The sequence below is a fragment of the Lonchura striata genome, chromosome 4 (genome assembly GCF_050655825.1).
Source record: "Lonchura striata isolate lonStrDom1 chromosome 4, ASM5065582v1, whole genome shotgun sequence".
NCBI lineage: Eukaryota > Metazoa > Chordata > Aves > Passeriformes > Estrildidae > Lonchura > Lonchura striata.
This window is the reverse complement of record NC_140706.1, coordinates 71,721,458-71,741,858: the sequence shown is the minus strand read 5'-3', so window position 1 is coordinate 71,741,858 and position 20,401 is coordinate 71,721,458. Positions and strand designations below refer to the sequence as shown.

Sequence of the window (20,401 nt, the reverse complement as noted above, 5' to 3'; positions counted from 1 at the left end):
TTTCAGCAAAACAGTGTTTTGCTGTGCTAATTTGAACTGTAGTTATTGTCATTCACTCACCTAATAAAAGGAAATTTCTAAGTGTTCAGGCACTGCGAGAAATGCCGCTTTTCCCACTGGCGTTTCCATGCAAGGCAGAGGGGTTTCACCAATGGCTCACCAGAGCAGAGGTCAGCTGGAGGTGAAGCCAAGCCTACAGACAGATTGTTCTGAATGCAGACTCACAGAACTTTGGGCAGACGTGAGAGAACAGAAGTGAAGCTAGCAAGGAATGTAAACTCGTAAATTCACTATTTTTCCTGTACTAGTGTTCTGGGTTAGCAATCACTAGTAGTCTCTTGAAAGAGACAAGGGCTCTGATTGCCTTCAGAGGCACAGTAACTACAGAAAGATGTAATGGAGAGGTCACAGCCACCTCTGGTTTGGTTTGACTCTCTCAAGATGTGGCAGGACAACAAATCCAAGTCTCAGCTAAAAAGGGGAACTGATTTTCTCAAATATTCCAAGACCTTCAAAATGTGACTCTTAAATGGGCAGGACAGTAGGATTTGAGTCCTATTTAGTAACCAGCTTGACTGTGTTGTTACACCTGCCATCACAATGCATAGGTGATCTCTCAAAGCGATTCAACCTACTGAATTCAGTTAGCCTCCTCACCTTCCTGCCCAGTGTATGTGTACTTTCCCTTTCTGCTTTATTTCAAATTCATAACGTGTTTTATAAGGCATGGGTTGCTTGTGTGCAAATTGTGAATAATTGTCAGATGTTAACTGATCAGGAGCCTTCTAAGTGGGCTGGGTTTGTAAACAGACTATGGAATTTTGCACTTTAGAAGCAGCATGACAAGAAGGGATTTTAAATGGCACAGGCAGAACAGTGATGTTGTCACCCAACCTTAGGATGATACATCCATCTGCTACAGGATACAGTGGAAAAGCAGACTGAAAAAAAATGCTTGTTTTAATATACAGGTGGCACTTGGGAAGCTCCAGACCCAATGCAGCCAACAGCTGGGAAGGAAGTAGAAACACACCATGGCCAAATTCCAGGAGAGCAGGGGCTCACCAACCCAACATCCTGAGTACTTTGGCATTTTATCTATTTCACACAGCCTAGTATTGCTCTGCATGTGAAAACTGTTAATTCATCAGGCAACAAGAAGTGTCTGCAATTAGGAAAAGATACAATGAAACCTGTTACATGAGTGTTGACTGTTCACCCAGAAACTAAGCTGCAGGTTTGAAAGTCACACAGCGAGCTAACTCAGGCTGCTTGCATAATCTTAAATCTACCCAAAAGAGCACTAGAAAAGAACAGAGGGGTTGTTGTTACATTAGTGACTAATATTAGCTCCACTACATGAGGAATTACTGGGAGATATCCAGCACTAGTCTAGGCTGTGCCAATGGGAAGTCAGGAGTTCAAGTACGTACATATCTTACATAGCTGTCAGTCTTCTGCACAGTAAACACTCAGCTCTGGGCCAAAGCTCCAACTCCTTCAATAGTGTGACAGGGAACTGTGCTTCACATGGTAACTTGAGAAAACGTGTCTTCCTGTGAACCTGTAGAACTCCAGATGTATTGTGCTGAGGTGCATTATCCATACTGCAGTTCCAGTGTGGCAGCTGTCTGGTTCAGTACCACTCCAGAGTGTAGGGAAAAATGCAGCATGGGCAACTCATTTCCACAGCTTCAACCTACACAAACGTGTCATGCATTTCACATGCCTTTGGCAGGACTGGTTGTTTATGGTACTCTGGGACAAACTGTGTGTGGAAAAGCCTTTACAGCACCAGCTTTTGGGGAGCTTCACACTGGGATTCTATGTAATGTATGCTCCACAATGGGAGTGTGTGTATGGAATTTGCTACTGCTCTTCTGTTGTACAGTAACTGCACTGAAAAACCTGGCCTGGGGAGGAAAGGTTTAAACCCAAGGGATTGGCATTGTTCTGATGACAGAACCAGTTCCCTTACAGCTTTGGTGGTGCTGACTGGTTTTAGCTAAGCCAGAAGCTGCAGAGCTGCTGCGCTGTGGGATGCACAGGGTTCTGATACCCTGCTGCACGTGGCACAAGATGCATTTCTCACACAGCTATGTGAAAAGCCACATCAGGAAACGTGTCAGTATTGAATCCCTCACCCCTCCCTCTGCTCTGCATGGAGCTGTGCTCCGTGCCTGTTCTCCCTGCCAGCCATGACGCAGCTCGGGAGGCAGATTCTCTGGGGTCAAGCACCGAACGTTTTTCCTCTACGGCTTTCCAGCTTCCCTCCCCCAGCCTGCTGTTTAACACACAAACCAGATGTGCTTTTGGAGCTTTGCTATCCACTGAGGCGGCTGATTGTTGCTCAAGTCAGAAATGTAACTACAGACCAGACATCTATACAACATCCTTACCTCTTCAGCTCCTGAAGTGCCACAGATAAAGGCAAATGCAGAACTTCTGTGCTTCCCATTGGATTACCATTAGCCTCATGCCTAGTAAATCTCTGGGAATAACTACTTGACTAACAGGGAGGAAGCCAATAGCCAAAGCCTTGGCCCTCCCACAAAACCCAGCTCTGATGTGCAGTTTTCTGACTTCAGATTAGCTTAGGGTATTCAGAAATCTGCACACTGAAGTCCAAGTGACCATAACGCCCTGAGGCACCTTTGACTTGGAGAGGAGGAGGGAAGGATTAGTTCTCCAAGGGCCAGAAGTAATGTGTAGCCCTGGCCAGTGACACTAAGGCCAGAGCTGCAGTTTAGCCCCAGTGCTGGAGCTGTTAACTCATTGGATCAGGATGTGTGAAGCAGGGGTACATGTCCTGACACCTAATTTTAATAATAGCTTGTAAGTGTCAGTGGCAATGTCATCTCTTTAACAGTGGGCCTGAAGATGATCTGGATGAGAGCATATTATGCCCTATTAAAACAGCTAATCTGCATAGAACTTATGACAAGCCAGATCTTTTCAGTACTGCCTAAACTGGCTGAATATTCATTTTTAAGGCACTGTCCAAATGGGTTTGGTCACAGATGACTACTCAAAGTCCTCTTCAAAGCTGGCATATACACCAGGGAATAACACAAGAATGGGGGAAAAAATACAACAACAAACCACCCCCTGTAAAAGCAGCAAAACATTGCCTTCGGCCAAACCCCTCCCAGTTAATGTCAGCTATAATGGTGCCAAATTCCAGCAAAACATGGGCTGGCATTTGGTTCAGTACTTACTGGCCACTTTTGTACAAGATCGGTGCAGGGCAGAGCAAAAAGTCAGATTCTACTGTTTTAGGCCTTTCATCTGAAAAACAAAAATCACATGAGGTTACTGTGCTGTGCAGATTAGGCGAGGAGTTGCCATGTGAATGTGCTGTGAGGTCCCTCTGTTCCCATGCTCCTTACTGCTCTGTCCCGGCTGGAACTGGCAGCAAGGCAGGCCCAAGGTAAGGAACACAGAGCACCAGAGCTGGCTGTAAATGCCAGGTGAACCCACATTACAGTGCTTATTTGGGCTACTCAAGTCAGTTTATGCTCTTCCAGAGAGAACACTTCCTAGACTCAACACTGGCTTTCTGGAGAATGAGAACACTATTAGTAGTTTCCTGGTAGCTGGAAGATGGTTTGTTTCTAGTTGGCTCCATCCCTGTGCATTGCATTACAGGACTGTTTTATTAGCTGTGACTCTAGTGTTTTTTCCTCCAGTGTTTTTTCTGTTTTTGAGTTGGTGTGATTTGCAAACCTCTTACATTTACAAAGCACCTATCTGTAGAGCACAGGAAGCACTTATTTGCAGCACCTTGTGTCCAGTACAGCATTCTGTTGTGCAGGTGTGAGGAGGGCAGCATGGAGCTTTTTTGCCTCACGTGTCTGGTAAGCTGGGGAAAACTCAGCTCCTGTGTGCAGAATCATCAGCCTGAAATTCCCCATGGCAGGATCAATGATTTCTGTGCGAGGACTATTTCCTGACTGTGGGGTGAGAGCAGATAAGTGATCTGCCAGATCAACTTGGAGATGACTCTGTCCTGCATTTCAGGAACAGGCAGAGAGACAAGCAGTTCAGGGGCAGCTGAAGGAGGAGCTGTTGGCATAAATGAGCTTTTCATATGTGCTATAATCTGCACTGACTGCTTGGCCTAGATTTGGGGCTAGTCATGAGGTGGGGAAGAGGGATTAGCACATTGCCATATGTTTTTGTCTTAATGGTATGTTTCATAGATTATTTTTCTATCCCACAGCTCCATTTGGCAGGTTTCCTTTCTAGCATTTGGTAATGGTTCTTTATAAATGCAGAACGAGCAAGATGCCAAACGCATCCTTTAAAAGCAGGGGAACTGACACAGTAAGGGTGTGCTTAGAGGCTGGTCCCAAAGAGAGCCCAGGCTCCCAGCAAGGGGAACTCCAACACCAGCAGATCCTCACCCGAGTGCTCTCCATTCGTGCCCTCACCTACTGAGGGTTCTGCAGAGGGACTGTCAGTCCTCTGCAGAGGAGACTGCAATGACACAGGCATGGTTGTCCTTCTCTTGGGATCATCTCCTTCCTCCTGCTACTGCTCCAAGCACCCTCACTGTCTTGCTGTTCATCCTGGCTCCACTGGTCCCCTTTAGGCTTCCTCTGAAGCAGGCAGTCAGAATCCAGCACAGAGCTGAAGAGAATGACCTCGTGTACTACAGGAAGGACCACTTGAAATGTCCCTGCGTTCTTCCTGTACTACTGCCCCGCTGCTTGCTGTTGTCCATTGCTGAACACGTGGACTGGGGGGATGTAAGAAGGCCCTGGCAAGACCCCATAGAGCAGATTGTGTTTTTATAATCAATACATCACTGTGCCATTCCCCTACCCTCATGTGCTTCAGCACACCCCTTTCTGAAGCCAAGAAAAAACAAGCAGCCCAGAGCTGTAGTTGGCAATTCTCACATCAGATGGTAGCAAGTGTTTGTGGGCAATGGGAAGCAGAGGTGACAATTGTAATGGAAACTGAAGGGAAATTTATACAAGTGGAATTGACTTACGGAGGCTGCCTGCATCCAGAATTGCTGGATTACCCTGTTACTCTGCCAAATTATTGTAGGTATTTAACAGGCAGGAGAAACTGGCAGCCCATTCCAGTATATACAATATCCAGGGTAAGGAAGAAACTGCACTGGAAACACAAATTCAATTGTGAAGGAATTTAGGACAGGCTAATACAGAAATCAGACAATAGGCAGGGAAAAAAAAAACAGTTGTAGTTTTTCCTTCAAGTCCTTTTTTGGTTGTTTTCCAATGTGGCTGGAATTCTGTTAAGAGCTAGAAGTTAATGTACTTATTCTAGCCATCCACTTAAGTTTCTGCATAGAAAAAGCTAACTCACCTATAAGGTAGAAGAAAGTGCCAGTACAAGGTGTCATGGTCACCATTTGAAACAGAACTGCTTTGTTCTATGGCTGCAGTAAACCCTGATGCTGGGCAGACAGAGCTCATGGACCATGAAAGAATACATCACTGTTCTAACCTGGCCTTTTTCTATGCTGCTGCAGGACGAGGACTGGAGTGCCCCTGAAACCCACAGCACACCTGGCACACCACCCAGGACCAGCAGAGACCTTGCAAAAAACAAGGTAAGTGCCTCTGGGAATTGCAATGAGATGTCTTGGCCAGGATTATCATGCAGAAAGGGACCTCAGTCAGTATACACTACAGCCATGGGTTTGTTCATCAGCTAACATCTGCCTGCCCAAACGTCAGGAGCCAAACAGTCCTCACCATGCTAATACCCACAGCGAGGGGGTTACCAACACCGCTCACAGCTAAAGGCACCTGGTAGCAAACTGAAACCACTGAGCAGAGTGTGAAACAACTTTCTTCCCTTTACTAATCCTCAGAGCTTTCCTGTTCTCCTCCTCTTCGCTATTTTTCTCTTTGAGTTTTCATGAGCTGAGGTAACTACAGGACTACACAAGCAGATGATGGCAGACGTCCGCACTTACGGATTGTCGTTCCGTTCACTTGATAGGTGCAGGTCACACTGTTGGCTCTCCCACCGAGGGTTAAGCCGCTTCCTCTGAGAACAACCTGAAACTCCTCTGGAGGGAAAAGCAAACACATAAAATCACCAAACCTCAGTGCACTGCAGTAGCCTACACTCAGACCGCGGCAATTTCATTTAGTCTGCAATAAACAAAGCACAACACAGTAATGCTTCCAACTTAGTGAGATCTCCTTTTCTCCTGAAGCATTGTACTGAATTCTCCTTATAAATCAGCAAAGTCAAGACTTGTTCCCAAATCTTTATTGAGACAGCCCTCTGAAATTAGAAGTGGATTCAGGCTATCAGCAGGATCCAGGGCTCAGCTGCACAGTAAGACACACTTTCTCAGTAAATGAGAAATAGGAAACTCAGAACAAGAAGACTCCCAAAACCCAGATCAGACTCATTTGAAGTGCCAGATTAAGAAAACATTTCCCCTTAGCACTGTTTCTCTGCAAGTTGCCTAAGGAGCAGACTATCTCTGAGCTGTGCAGAGGAGGAGTGAAAAGAGTTTTTTTACCAGGGCCACTGACTTCATCCAGAGCATCAACATTTTCACAAAAATGTCCAAGTAATGTTTTGCAACTACCTTATTTTGATTGATCTTCAACTATGTGTGGATTGTGAAACTTAGAAAGAGGACAAAGCCTTAAAATTCTGGGCAACTCTTCTATTTCATTAATATATTTCTCTTGCTGCTCAAAAATGCAGTCATGTGCTTTGTTCTTACACTCCACAGATTTTGGGGCAGGTTTGAGATAAGTGCAGAGCAGACTCAGGGGAGAGGGGCAGGTAAAGGCTCTCCTACTTTGACGTGCATTACCCAAGCTATAGAAGCAGGCCCTGGTGGCCAGCTCCTCTGAGGAGAATAAGAAGTCAACAGAGAAATCTCATGTTTCTCTAACCTCTTGAGGACTTGAGCTAGATATCCTTTATTCTAGAGTCATGCTGTTTTCATTTGGATAAAACAGGGGGAAATCAGTCTATAAGTGAATAGTATATTAAAATTATAAAACCTTACCTCCTACACAGACACTGGATGGCTCCAAATATAAAATCTCAGTGCATGATTGTTTCAAGACCTATTGCAAAGGAGGAAATAGTTACAAATATGTTTCATAGCACTATTTCAATGAGCAATCTTAATTTAAAACAAATGCTTTTCCCTAGATCACAAATACAGCTACAGGTTTGGTTTAGTAAGTCAGATTTTGTAGGACATTGCCTTAAGCATGAGCAGTTCCTGCACACCTGCACAGTCAAGACGAGGAGTTCCTAAAGCTTGGATTAGTTTGTTCAGCTCTGGAGAGCCTTTAAAATACAGTGATATCCAGATCCCTAACCTGATTTTTCCATGAACCCAAATCCTAATGTTTAAGGCAAAAATCAATCACAAGGAGCCTGACCCAAAACCTAATCCAGTCAAAAGCAGTCTTCCAACAATGAAGCCTGGTCAAGCCAAGTGCAGGTTATTTTGAGTGCTGGCACCTTGCCCTGTGTGGAGAGGCACAGTGACAGCAGTGTTCCTGACTGTGCTGCCTGCCACTGGACAGGGATCTCACTTCAGCTCTTCCTGTTGTAAGTGGTATTTTTAGCACGCATTTGTAAACATTCCATGGCATCGGTTCAGGTCCCTGCAATCACGTGCACAGCTGCGAGTCCTGTTACTGTCCCCTCTGTATCTCCATTTGCCAGGTCTGTGCCTGCTGCTGAGCTGCCCTGACTTCCTAGGACTGTCCCTCTGTCCTACTCTTAACTCCTGCCTTCCTCTCAGTAGGACTCTACACTCTGTCATGTTTCCCAGTGGTTCGTGTTGCTATGTATCCAGGCCTAGCAGAAGCAATCATGTAGCCACTGTTCTGACAAGAAGCATGCCAAGCTCGAGGAAAGAGGGCACCCTGCCTCACTGAACGCTTCCTGTATTGCCTCTCTCCCCACAAACTGTTGTGCACAAATTAGTTTTTTAGTGCTTTAAAACCCATGTTAAATATTAAGTGGTATTTTTAAAAATGGAGACGTTGCAGGCACATGCATTTGGATGAGACACAGCAACAGAGATCTTAGGAAAGAATGTAGCCCAGAGTTCAGTGCAAGCCAAGCAGTTCGTATTAGCTGAGGACCTTGCTTCCAAAAAAGGGCTTTAGCCTTTTGATTCCTATTACAGTGTGGAGAGAAGCTTCCAGTGGCTTGTTTGGGGGCTGGGGAATATTTTGTGTAGCATTTTATTCCTTTGCTGCAAAAGCACGTTCAGTTGTTTTCACTGAAGACTCAGATAAATAGCGCAAGTGAAGCTGAGACTACAGGCCAGCTTTATGTGAAGCACAGATCCAGCAGGTGGCACAGAATTCAGTAATTTTGTTTTTAGAGGGAGAACCTTCCAACCCCTGTCCTGGCCCCTTCGCCCAGTGTCTGAGGAAGGGTCAATGGTATGACTTGGAGGTCAGGGAGAGGGGAAGACAGTATGGGACAGAACCTGACTTCCCTTGCAAAGTAGTATTTCTCTAGGTTCTTTACATCCTAGAGTGAATCTGCTAATATTGTGCCTCCAAATACAATGTAAATAAGGGAAAAAACCTACCTGGATATATTTAACTATCTCTGGATTTAAGAACAAACTGGGAGGGGCAGACACAACAAGCAAATTTCAATACAGGGGTCAGGATACACTGGTTTCCTGCATGGAATCCATTTTCATGCATGCTCTTGGCTAAAGTAGAAAATACCAGATGTTAATACTGCTCCTAGAAATAACTGCTTTGACAATAATTTTTCATTATTTTTATTCCTGTCGTCCTCTGCTTAGCTTAAGCAAGCTGTACTGTTTAGAGACCCTCTTTTTGCAAGGGTAGTGGCCTAAATCTACCAATTCCCCCCAAACAAAGCTTATACTGAAACTACTAAAATTGGGGTTTGTAAGTTTGTCAGGCTGCTTTCTATCCTTCCAAAAGCCTCTTGATAGTCCACACTTGGAAAAGAAAAAATTGGTAGAGAAATCTGCCTTGTCCCCAAAAGCCCCTCCCCTCAAGGATCAAGTCTGTTTAAAAAGCAGACATCAAACCTGTCAAGGGCTAACTGGATTCAGATGGAGCCAATCAGAAGCACACAGATATAGTTCTTTGCTTAACCTCTGCTTATGCTCTGGGTTCTCCTTAACACTCCCTCTAAGCAATACTGAAACACTGTTCAGAACTGAGTTTTCCCAGAGTTAAGCAAAAGCCATCACATTCTCTGCAGGGTCCAAGCCCACGAGCTGTCCTGAGCACCAGCCCTGTGTACAGTTTGTCTCACAAGGATTCTGCCAGCACCATGGGAAGCTGAGAGTATTTTCAATACAGCAATTGCTCCATGTCCTTTCACTTGTGCGGGAAATGAACGTATTTGCACATTTTAGAAGAAGGTACAGAAACTTGACACCTTTCTTTGTTCCCACTCGCTCTTTTCTACCTGTTTTAATCTTTTTTTTCCCTCTCCACACAAGCCATTCCTTCCAGCCAGCACAGTGCACTCCAGCACTCCAACAGAAAGTTTTTTTTCCCCTGCGGAGAACTGATGTGTAGGCATCTTGCCCATTTTCATTATGATCCATGTGCATTATTTAATATACCTTCACACCCCCATCCTTTAGAATTTAAAACTAACTTTATCCTGATATGGAAACCTGGGCTGCAAAGTCAGCAAGACCAAAACAAAGTCCACAAAAAATCTCTACAGTGCTCCCTTTTTTCCAGTTCAGGATAATCCAAGACACTGTAAATTCATTATTTAGAAACCCACTGCCCACAAGAAAAGTTGAAATAATAACTCTATAAGGCCATCCTCGGATAGAATAGTCAAATACTCTGCTGACATAAAGTAAATTCAAATAAGACTAAGTGTTTTATTTTAACAGCATACAAGGAGAGATTCTGAGAATTTATGTTACCCACTTTGTCTCCAGAGGTCCACACCAAATATAGGACTCTGCTCCCAGGCTCACAAAGGCTTTTCTCTCATTCCCTGCTCTCTCCCTCCTCCCAGTGCTGGCTTCACCAGAGAGAGCCAATTCCCCACAAACCCAAGTGCAAAGTAGAGCAGAAACCTGTCAGCCTTTGTCCTGCTGTCTCACAGCTGCAGAAGTGAGAGCTGTGGTAAGGCTAGAGGGTGTTCTTCCCCTTCTGAGGTGACCTTTGCAGTGTGGGAATGGTGCCAGCTGCAACCAGAGTCTAGCAAGGTAAAATGACCACAGCTGTGAGCTCTTTAGCAAAGGTGTGGCTGCTGGGACAAGAGAAGGGAGTGGAGCTCTGTTCTTAGGCAGTCTCTTAGACTGTACAAAAATGAGGCCCCAGACATCCACTTGTTCAACAGCAACACAAGAAACTGCTGAGGAAATGATTCTATAGCTTCTCCATGTTCAGGACTTGTTATATTGCTGCCACACTGCAGCAAGCAAGCATCTTGTGTTTTAAACCCTGGTGGTTTTTAGGGCCAGTTCTGAAAGCAGCCAGCACAAGAACCAGTGGCACAAATGCAGTTTGTGCTCCACACTGACACTGTTGCCGGGCACTGCTCCGTAGGGATGGATGCTTGCAGGGCAGCTTCCCACCCATCCCTTCAGGGAAATCCCTTCTTGAGGCTCTTGAGGGGACCTGTGCAGCTCCTACAGCATCTCTCAGTAAAGCATATTGATCATTTTAGAACACTTCCAAGAGCAGAAGTTACCAGAAGAGAGACTTCCAAGATTCCCAGGGGCACTTGCAAGCCAACTCACCCTTGATGCAAACTCACTGGCACATCTTGGGTCCTACCTTGCCAAACAAGCTTCTCTTTGCTGAAAGGGTCATTTGTCAATCAGCTGCTGGGCTGCCCAGCTCTTCTGGGAACACCATGGCCATCCCAACTAGGGCTGTGGAGCTTTAAATCACCTGTCCTCAGGCTATTTCAGTGGCTTACAAGTAAGCACACATGTAAATCTTCCTAAAATAGTTGTAGGAAGTTCATTTATCAGGTCCACTTACCCATTACCAAAAGCTTTACCAGCTTTTCCATGTGGCCCTACTTTTCACCTAGTGCATTTTTCCCAGACTTTTCTGACTGTTAAGGAGTACTTAAAATCCATATCCAGCCTCATGGCTTTCTACACACTTCCCACTAGAAGGTTCCTAAAGGTTCACAAAAACTTTAGTTCACCATTTCTAAAGCAGCGGACTCCCAGTTTTGTCATTACTAACACATTTCCTCCCACTAGAACTGTTGGAGAAATCCTGCCTCTTTCTGACCTGCAGGTGTCTGACCACACACTCGGGTGTTGTCAGCTCCGAGATGCAGAAACACCCCACACCCAAATTCTGACATCAGCCCTGGAAGGGCAGATGTCCCTGCAGCACCCTGCACAAAGGCAGCCAACTAACAGGCTGACATCCAGCTCCCCACTGCTCATGGTCTTTGCAAACTCCACAGAGTTTATCAACTCTGTCTTGCCAGAGATCTTTCCCCTGCTTTATGCAACATTTCTACTTGTGGAAAATGTGCTTTGTGGATCTTCCAGGACCTCTTTAGCTGTCACAGACCAGGCCTGGGTTTGCCTGGACTCTTTTTCCACCCTCACTGCTGCCTCTTCCAAGTTCTCAGTGTTTTAACAGCAAAGCAGGATGGCTCCTGCAGCTTTTTGCGTATTTAGCCTGCCATTCCCTCAGCACATGCTGTGGAACAGAGCTGTACCAGGCGGCACAGTGTTACACAAACAACAACTTTCTCTTCCAGGACTCTAATGAAGGTTGTGTTCCGTGAAATTGTGAGAACAATGCACTAGTAACAAGCCATAAGCAGCTCAACCATACAGAGACAATTAATAAAATACGCTAAGTGTCAATTTGTCTTGCAACCTCACTCGGTTTCGCTTAGCCCCATATGCAGTTCAAAAGTTTCTGGCAGCAGGCAGCACCATAAATCATAACTCGCATGGCATCTGTTCCTGCCCAAAACTGTACACTGTATACAGGGTTTGGGTAGATCATCATCACAGCTGGATTATTCACTGAACCATGGTAATGATTTCAACTCTTGAAAATGCTCCATGGCTGTGTAAAGCATTTGCTTCCTGGGACAGAGGTCAGAATAACCAGGAATTGCTGGAAGGAGATGGCTGCTGACATGTTCTGGTCAGACTCAGCATGCTAACAACTCTGAACAGCTGAGGATTTCCAGGGCCACCAGTGGCCTTCCTCCCTGTGGATCCACTCAAACTTGCACCTCTGTTTACATCAGTGCTCACCAGAAGCTGACCACAAATCAGGCTGCTGTAATTTTTGGGGAAAGGCAGCGTGAATCTCGGAACAAAGTGTATGTCCTGTAACAGAACAAATGCATCCAACTTACTATTTCCAGAACCTGTTTATAAAAAAAACAAGATGTTCACCTTTAAAACTCATCTTTGTTCTACTGCTGTACGGCAAGGCTTATGCAAAAACCCCTGACAGTGCAACAGGATTGCTTCCACACGTTGTGTGTGCACAGATAATGTCCCTGCAGCTTTATCTCCTGGTTGGTGCATGAAGCCTGTCCCTGGAGCGCAGTCCATGGACACACTGCCAGCCAAAGTGTGCACAAACCAGAGACAGCAGCACAGCCCTGAGAGCCCTCTGCAGCCTCAGAGCTGCAGGCAGTAGTAGCTTTTCTGTGGAGACTCCTTTTCTTTCTTCCTTTTCTTTCCTCTGTCTCCTCCAAACGAGGGGTCTGTAATTTTCTCTAGGAATGCTAGAGAAAATTACAAACAGAACAGCTGCTGAGTAAAACTGTAACCTCAAGGAAAACAAAGCTAGAAACGAAACACTGTTGATGGTGTGACATGCCATGAGGATGTGCTTTCCTCTTGTACTGTGCCAAGCTCCTCCCGCAGGTAACCACAAAACCAGCCTCATAAAGAGCTACATCTCTCATCAGGATACATATTTCAAGACACAGTTGCAATTTTATGTATTTGTCACTGCAACACATGGATGGTCAGTGTCATAAATGTATGGCAGGTGGGGGGCAGTAATGGAAGGTGATGTCTGGGAGGGCCCTGATAACATACAGAGTGCTTAAATCTATGTTGTGCATTCTGTGCCTCAGCTGGATTTGTGCATGAAGGAAGAGCCTAAATGACTGCCAGCTGTGGGTCTTTTCTTGATGAGGAATTGCCTGCACCTTTAAGTTCCTGGTTCAGCTGCTCAGAAATGCTACTGGGTGTGGGGGACAGCTATTTAAATTGTAGACAACAGCAGGGCTCCTGCATACACAGGTGGAGCAGGCCATGAGGATGGGGTCCAGAAGCCCAGATCAGAGCTGGGGAAAGCCCTCCCAGCCTACAGAACACTGCTCCTGAGCGAGGCCATTCTCTGGTGAGTCAATGCCTTCTGGAGCCCCATCCCAGCTTCTCAGGGGCTGGGGATCTCCTCAGGGGAACGGATGATGAAGGCAGTGTTGTGCTAGTGCTGGGTTAGCTGTGTCCAGTTGAGCTCACCCAGGTGCTTGGTTTAGTTCCGAAAACTATTCTGCTTCATTCCTTCCAATTGGCTGCATCAGGACTGGGCTTACCCTGTGTTTCTGTGTAGGTTTGTTTTTCTATGAGTCACTTAGAAGTATTACTGGCAGCTTGCTTCCTTTTTTTTCTTTTTAACTCAAAACTTTTTTTTTTTCCACTACTGCTAAGACAGAAAAAAGGAAAGAGAAGTAAAGCAGGAGGTGTTTAATTGGTTTGCTGGACTCACTGGTTTTGTTATAGAGAATGAAATGCTTACTGTGCATTGAGAAGGATTTTTTGTGCTGAATTCAGTGACTCTTAAGGCATGTAAAGTCAACATGTGTGAAATGAGGGTGATGGAGAATTTAAGGCATATGCAGGCTGGCATTGTTACAGGTTTTCTCATTCATGAGCTGTTGCTTTTTTTATGTAAATAGGACTTGTGCCCCCTAATTGTGGCAGAATTAGGTTTTAACAAAAAAATATCTAGAGTAGGTCACAAGAGGAAATAAATTTAAGTACAGCTCTTGATTTCTGTTATTAAATTCAAGAAACCTTTATCAGACTTTTTAAGTGAGAAGCACCTCTGCAGCCGACCTCAGGCTCTGGATAGGCTGGCCTGTTCATATAGCAATTAATGCTTGAACTTCCTAAAAATAAGTGTTTCCAAAGTGCAGCTTTTCATTCTTTCTAGCATTGGTTTCACATCACGTGCCTCTGCTGTGTTCAAGCAAGCTCTGTCATTTATTCCCCCAGTGCCGATCTGTGCAGAAAGGCACGAGGCAGCAGGACCACCTCACACTAGGTGGATAGCAATCAATTCAGGGAGACTTGGAATGAAACACATGCTTTTCAAGGAAACACCATTTTGGTGCTTCTCTCCAACAAAGTCAGAGCAGGAACTGCAGCAGTTAATATCTAATGGTTTCTACCATTCTCTGCTGCCAAACATCTGTGCCCGTGACTACACCTCGCTGCCAAGCCTGGCCTGTTCCCTGACACTGCTCGGCAGTGCCGTGGACAAAGAACAAGGGGAAGGGGAAGGCTGCTACCCTGTCCCCTATCTGAGTGAAAAAAATCCCTGAGACATATGGTCTTGCATAAAATCACCACCCGAGAGAAGCCTGGCGCGGCGTTAGGTTAGTGAGAATATTCTAATTACACCAAGGCTGAGCTGCACCTCATTGGCAGCCAGTGAGGAAAGCAAATGGAGATGACAAAACTGCGGGTCATGAGATGCGTATTTTAACACCACTGCAACCTTTACCCCCAAATTACTAAAAACAACCCTAAAACCATTACTTACCAAGTAATGTAACTCAGAATCAAGACTAACTGTGACTTTCCATAGCAGGAAAGAAAGTTGTTTGGGCTATTTATTTTTTTTCTATTAGTAAGAAAAATCTGGCTCAAAGAAACTTCTCAGTAAGGAGTCGCTGGATTTCATTTGGACCTGTGACTGCTTCCTTTGCAGCCAGTTGTACAGCATCCCTTATGTAAGAGAGCTGCCAGGCGTGCAGGGCTGGCTGACAAGTCCCATCCCAATCACAGGGCACAGGCACGCTCACTCTAACCGGAGTCATGTCAGTGCCGGTGCTGGCTTATCAAGCTCACTGTGCTCCACGAGAACATTATATGGTTTGTAATATGTCAGAGAATGTCAAACTTAGGGCTGCATGGCAGTGAAGGGTAGAGCAGAAAGCATTCTATTCCAGGCCATTGATTCCTTTTAACAACTACATGCAGTAATTCCCAAAACTATCTCCTCAGTCTCAATCACATGGAAAACATAGCGCAGCGTTAGTTCTGAACCTTGCACCCAGTGCAGCTTGAAGATTAGACCGTCCAAGGGGATTAAATAAGATGACTGATTTAATCAGAATAATTCTTTTAATGATAACTTGCTGCATTTCTCCTCCCCCCACCTCCTTAAAGGTCTAATAGTTTGCTTCCTGGATTCCCAGTGCATAAACCGAGCATATTTTCTTCCTACAGGAAATGATCCAATTAAGTTGATGTATAATTGATAATGAACTGTTTAAGCTGATTTTGGCCTTGAAAAATCTTAACCACGTCCAGTCAGCTGGCTGACCCCCCCTTCCTCCACGGTGGAGGGACAGGACTAGGGGAAAGGGAGGGAGCAGGCTGAGCACACTGCCCAAGGAAGTGCAGGGAGTCAGCCTAGCTCGAGGGGGCTGCACAGCAGTAGGGATTACTTGAAAATCATGTAGTCCCTGAATGCTGCTCCAGTACCCAAGCTGCAGCTTGGCCCCTGGGTTCGGGCAGCAGCCACGTTGGAGACATGGAACCAATGATCTCTGGTGTCTAACCCTGGAGCACCACTGAGGCAGTGGGGAAGTTTCCTGCCCTCCCTAAACACAAATTCTGTTCCCTTACAGCAGGTACCAGTGGGAGATGCTGTTGGACTCATGGGAGTTCAGTAATTCACCCTCCCCCAGTGCCAAAACCAGGTCAGCTCGAGGAAGTGCTGCTGACAGCACAGCTGGAAAAGAAGGCATCAAATTCATGGAGAGAGGCTGGAGCATATCTTTGGGAAGCCAGTGAAGTAAGTTTTTATAAACATAAAGGCTAAAATTTTTCCTCACGTGAAAACCTCTTGCCTACCTCAACAAAACTGACTCCCTCTCACTAGACTTTCTTTTTGTCCCTGCCTGGGAACCAACTGGCTGTCCAACACTGTTTGGGGGCTTCCCTCCCTGCTGGCTTTGTGTTAGTACGGCAAACAGGGACAGATCTCTCATCACCAAGTCTTGTCAGCAGCCTACGGGGCCCCTGTCCCCTGTCTGTGCTGGGCAGCGGGGCACAGGCGTGGTGACAGTGTCACCACGCTGCAGATGAGAGGTGACTGGGTGAGGTACCGGCAGCGCTGAGCGTGCCGCTGCCACGCACGGTTTGTGCAGCCGCTCCCTGCGGGCCCCGCTGCGCTGGCTGTCACCGAGCCATGTAACTGCAACGCAGCCATGCTCTGCCATGCACAGCGAGTGACACAGGAACCATCCAGCTGACATGGAAACCCCCAGGATATTCCATTGATACCCTTCACAGGTGTCCAAAGGGATCGGAATGCCAGAGGGATTTTGCTGACTGCTCTTTGCAACAGGAGCAGACTTCCCTCCATCACCCACAGAGTTTTACAGGAGAGAATTTATACTTTTATAGCAAACAATTTATTTTTTTACAGCACTCCCTGCTTATACTCCTTTAGCCGGAGTCTGACACTGGGTGAATCTAGGTTCTTTTAGGGACCTAGTGTGCATTTAATGCTTTGTTTGGCCTCACTGGTCCCAGGTGCACTCCTTGGATGGGTCTAAGTCAGTCCATGTCAGCCTGGGAGTTTGCACCCTGCAAACCCTGAGGTCTCCTCACCCCTGGACACCCTTTCACCAGGAGGCAGGTCCTCAGGTATCCCCATATGCAACTTTTCCTGTACAAACTGAGAGTTTATGCTGAGATATAGGGCTTTTTTCCAAGAGGCTCAGCCAACTTGGAGAGAATTTTGCTTCAATTTACAATGCAACTACCCATTTCACGTGACTTGACTTTTTTTTTTTTTTTGTCCATTATGTTTAACAGTGAGTTTCCCATGTAAAATGAACAAAAAAAAACAAACTGAGCACCTGTAAAATGAACAAGCAGAAGGAGATATTACCAATTCTATTTCCAATCCTTTCCAGATAGAATTTTTAAGACATTTTGGAACTCTGAAAGATAAAACAACTCTGTGCTGACCCCTTTTTGACCTACTTCCTCTAAAGTTCTGCATGTATCAGTTCCTGTAGTTTTATCTGGTAAGTTTTTGTGGTGTTTGCTAAGAACAAAATAGATTTTAACTTCCTGTATTAAGTGCTGTCAACTTACTTCAGTATAAAAATGTGTTTGTCTACTTAGAGCTGTCATGCAGTGATAATGTTACTTGAGTGAGTTCCCTTAATGAAACTTTTCAAGGTACCAGCATTGTCCAATTCTGTCTGCAGAGACAACCAGACAACTTTCACTCACAAATTAGCAGAACTTGAATTTAATTAAGGGTTTCATTTTCTTATGTAGTACTGATCTGCTGCATGGTGACAGAAGCTGTGCCCTCCCAAAGCCTTCATCCTGTCCTGGCTCGCTCACTCCGTGTAATAATCAGCCAAACCCCATCAGTGACTGTTCCTCAGAGTGCAGCAACTTGCCTTCAGCATTTTGCTTTTAAGCTCTAGAGTTTTGCTCAGATTTATTCACACTGACAACTCTGTTTAATTATGACCTTGTAAGCTAGGTATGAGCAATGCTGGCAGAGCAGGAAACTTTGCAAAGCAGCCCCCTCTTCACAAGTCTGCACAGACTTTTAGTGGTGGATGTTAGTAGTGTAGTTGGGTGTAGTTACTAGTGTAGTAGTGGATGTTATTCAGCAGAAACAATGGCATGGAGGTGCATCAACCCTTCTCACTTCCCTAGGACTTTATCAGAACTAAGGTCAAAACACAGTGCAAGCTCTCTGGCATCTAAGCCAAGGTTAGTCTAATATTCATCTCAAACATCTTGAATGTTAATCCCTGGTCATGAATAAACAGACATTGTGTATCTGTCCAGAGAAAATAAACTGCAATAGTTGCTTATGCTGAAAGCAACTGCAGGAGCAGGTACGACAGATAGTCTGTGCTAAAACTCATCCCTTTTTTTTTTTTTTTTAACACTAACAAATGTAGAATAAGTGCTCAGCTCTCCTGGAATACAGTACAAAAGTAACAAGATAGCAGCCAAATAGTCTCATACCTGGAGAGATCAATGTAGTATAGGCTCCTGCATCACCTGCTCAGCAGTTCTGGGTTGTAGTTTTGCTCAGGGGTTTTAATTGCTGGGTTGCTACCATTTCTGAAGACAATGTTTTTTCTGAACAGAAATTGTTCAGCAACATTCATGGAGGTTTTCACAACTGCACCTTTGACTCTGTACTTTGAGCAATACTGATCAATGTTTGTGACCTAGCTCCTTTTCATCGGGTTCAAAATCAGCTTTCCCCTTTAGATCAGAGCCTCTGAGTCTGTATTCTCTAGCTAACTTGCACACAGAAATTGATTTAGAATAGTGAGTAAAAAGGAAAACCGTGACTATTTCATGTTCAGTTAGATCTACTTATCAGTGCTATAGTGTTATGAGAATGAATTGTCACATCACTCCAAACCCCTGCAAAGAAAATTGAGTATTAACTACAACATACCAAATAAGCCTTTAATACTGACACCACTCATGTCCTACAGAAAAAGCCCCCCCACACACACAAAATCCAAACCAATCAGAAACCCTATATCCATGCTCTGTGGTAAAAGCCAAGCGTTGACGTGTCTGGTGGCTGGGCTGTAAACAAACCTTGAACCAACTCAGGAGCTCAGTCTGCAGAAGCAGACCCTGCATGTAAGCTGTAGAACAGTGTGCATCAGTTTTGCTGTTCCTGTCACTGCTAAGCTGCTACCTTGAAACAATGCACTGCCATTCCGTGGGCTTTATCCTGTTCTACAGCTATGATATGCCCAAATCTGGGATTTTTACAGACGGGTTTTTTCCTAAGTGTCAGAAGCAGCTGGATTGAGGCTTGTGCAAAAACCATCAGGCATATCTTATCAGAAAAGCTTCCCTCCCTGCTGACACAGAAGTGAAGGTGCTTTAAAGTTCTGGGAGGTATGGACACAGCAGGCTACTAGCCAGAGACTGCCCAAAAACCTGGCTGAGAATGCGGGTAATGGGACACCCTACGGTGTATGCTAACCTTCCTTGTGTTTGAATGACAGACTCCTCAAGCTGAGCTCCTCAGAAACCTCAAGTGACCATAGTTCTGCTGCTTCCTGAAAGGACCAAAGGCGTGCGGAGACCAGAGCCCTCAGAAGGTGCCCATGTGCAGGTCAGTAACCCTCACTGGAAGGGAAACGCCAAACGCAAGTGCCTTTACTCCTTTATCCCTGACATGCCTATTTGCAAAGAAGTATCCTTGGAAACGTAACATCATCAGCTGGGGTTAAGCATTCAGCTCTTATAAAAAAGCCCAGCACTGGCACTTTGATCATTTGCACCAGCAGCACAGCTGAATCCTCCAAGTGTCCTTCAAATGGTACAAAATGAGATTTTAAATAGTAAAGGTTTTAGGCAGTACCACATGGGCTGCCCTGTCTTTTTAGGAGAACAAATGTCCATGCATCAAAAGATGGATTAATTTTCTTTAGAAAGCTCAAGGAAGATTCTGGAACTGTATTTATTTTAAGTAACAAGGAAAATAAGTTGTTGCATTATGGCATTTACAAAAACCATACTGCTCAGAGGAAGTGATAAATTCATGACTGTGTAGTATCCTGCATGTGAGTAGTATCCTTTTTGTTATTTAAAAAAGAAAAGGAAAAGGAAGGGGAAATGAAAGATAGTGGGCTCTCTCTCAGAAAAAGGATTTCATTATTGCTTTTGACTTCTGCCAATAAGCCTGTTTGCACTCTGCTGCCTACATGCAGCAGCAGCACTGTTAAACTTGCATAAAATATACAGCCTTCAGTCTAAAATGAGACAAATAAATTTTATGTTCACAGCCACAGGTGTCTTAACGCACAGCTGAAACAGTGTCAAGCCACTGATCACAAACAAAATGTTTCTCTTTGATCCCTTCCTGAAAACCACAGTAATCAGCTGAATGGCCTCATCTCACCAACAGTTTTTCATTCCATGCTTAAAACTTATTAGGATAAGAAGTGGTTAAAGTCATGGATTTAAAACACTTCTCTCTGTAAGTAAGGATTTGGTTAATTCCTAAATTGCACTTATTCCCCAGATTTTAAGCAGTTGTTCTCAAGTCTCGCAGAGTAACAGTCTCCATTTTTTCCAGACTAAACCCAAAGCAGTCATATATCAAGAGCATCCCCCCAACTTCGCACATGAACT

General features: G+C 45.0%; 1 protein-coding gene across 1 annotated transcript in view; it reads right to left on the bottom strand.

Annotated features, from left to right (window-relative positions):
• The window catches only part of ANTXR2 (ANTXR cell adhesion molecule 2), a 77,959-nt gene that overhangs the window by 46,548 nt on the left and 11,010 nt on the right, over positions 1–20,401 (bottom strand). The window contains exons 8-10 of the mRNA XM_021529524.3: positions 7,019–7,079; positions 5,957–6,052; positions 3,219–3,288 (exon numbers count right to left, since the gene is read on the bottom strand). Of these exons, the coding sequence (XP_021385199.2) occupies positions 3,219–3,288; positions 5,957–6,052; positions 7,019–7,079 (227 nt within the window). The remainder of the gene's footprint in view (positions 1–3,218; positions 3,289–5,956; positions 6,053–7,018; positions 7,080–20,401) is intronic.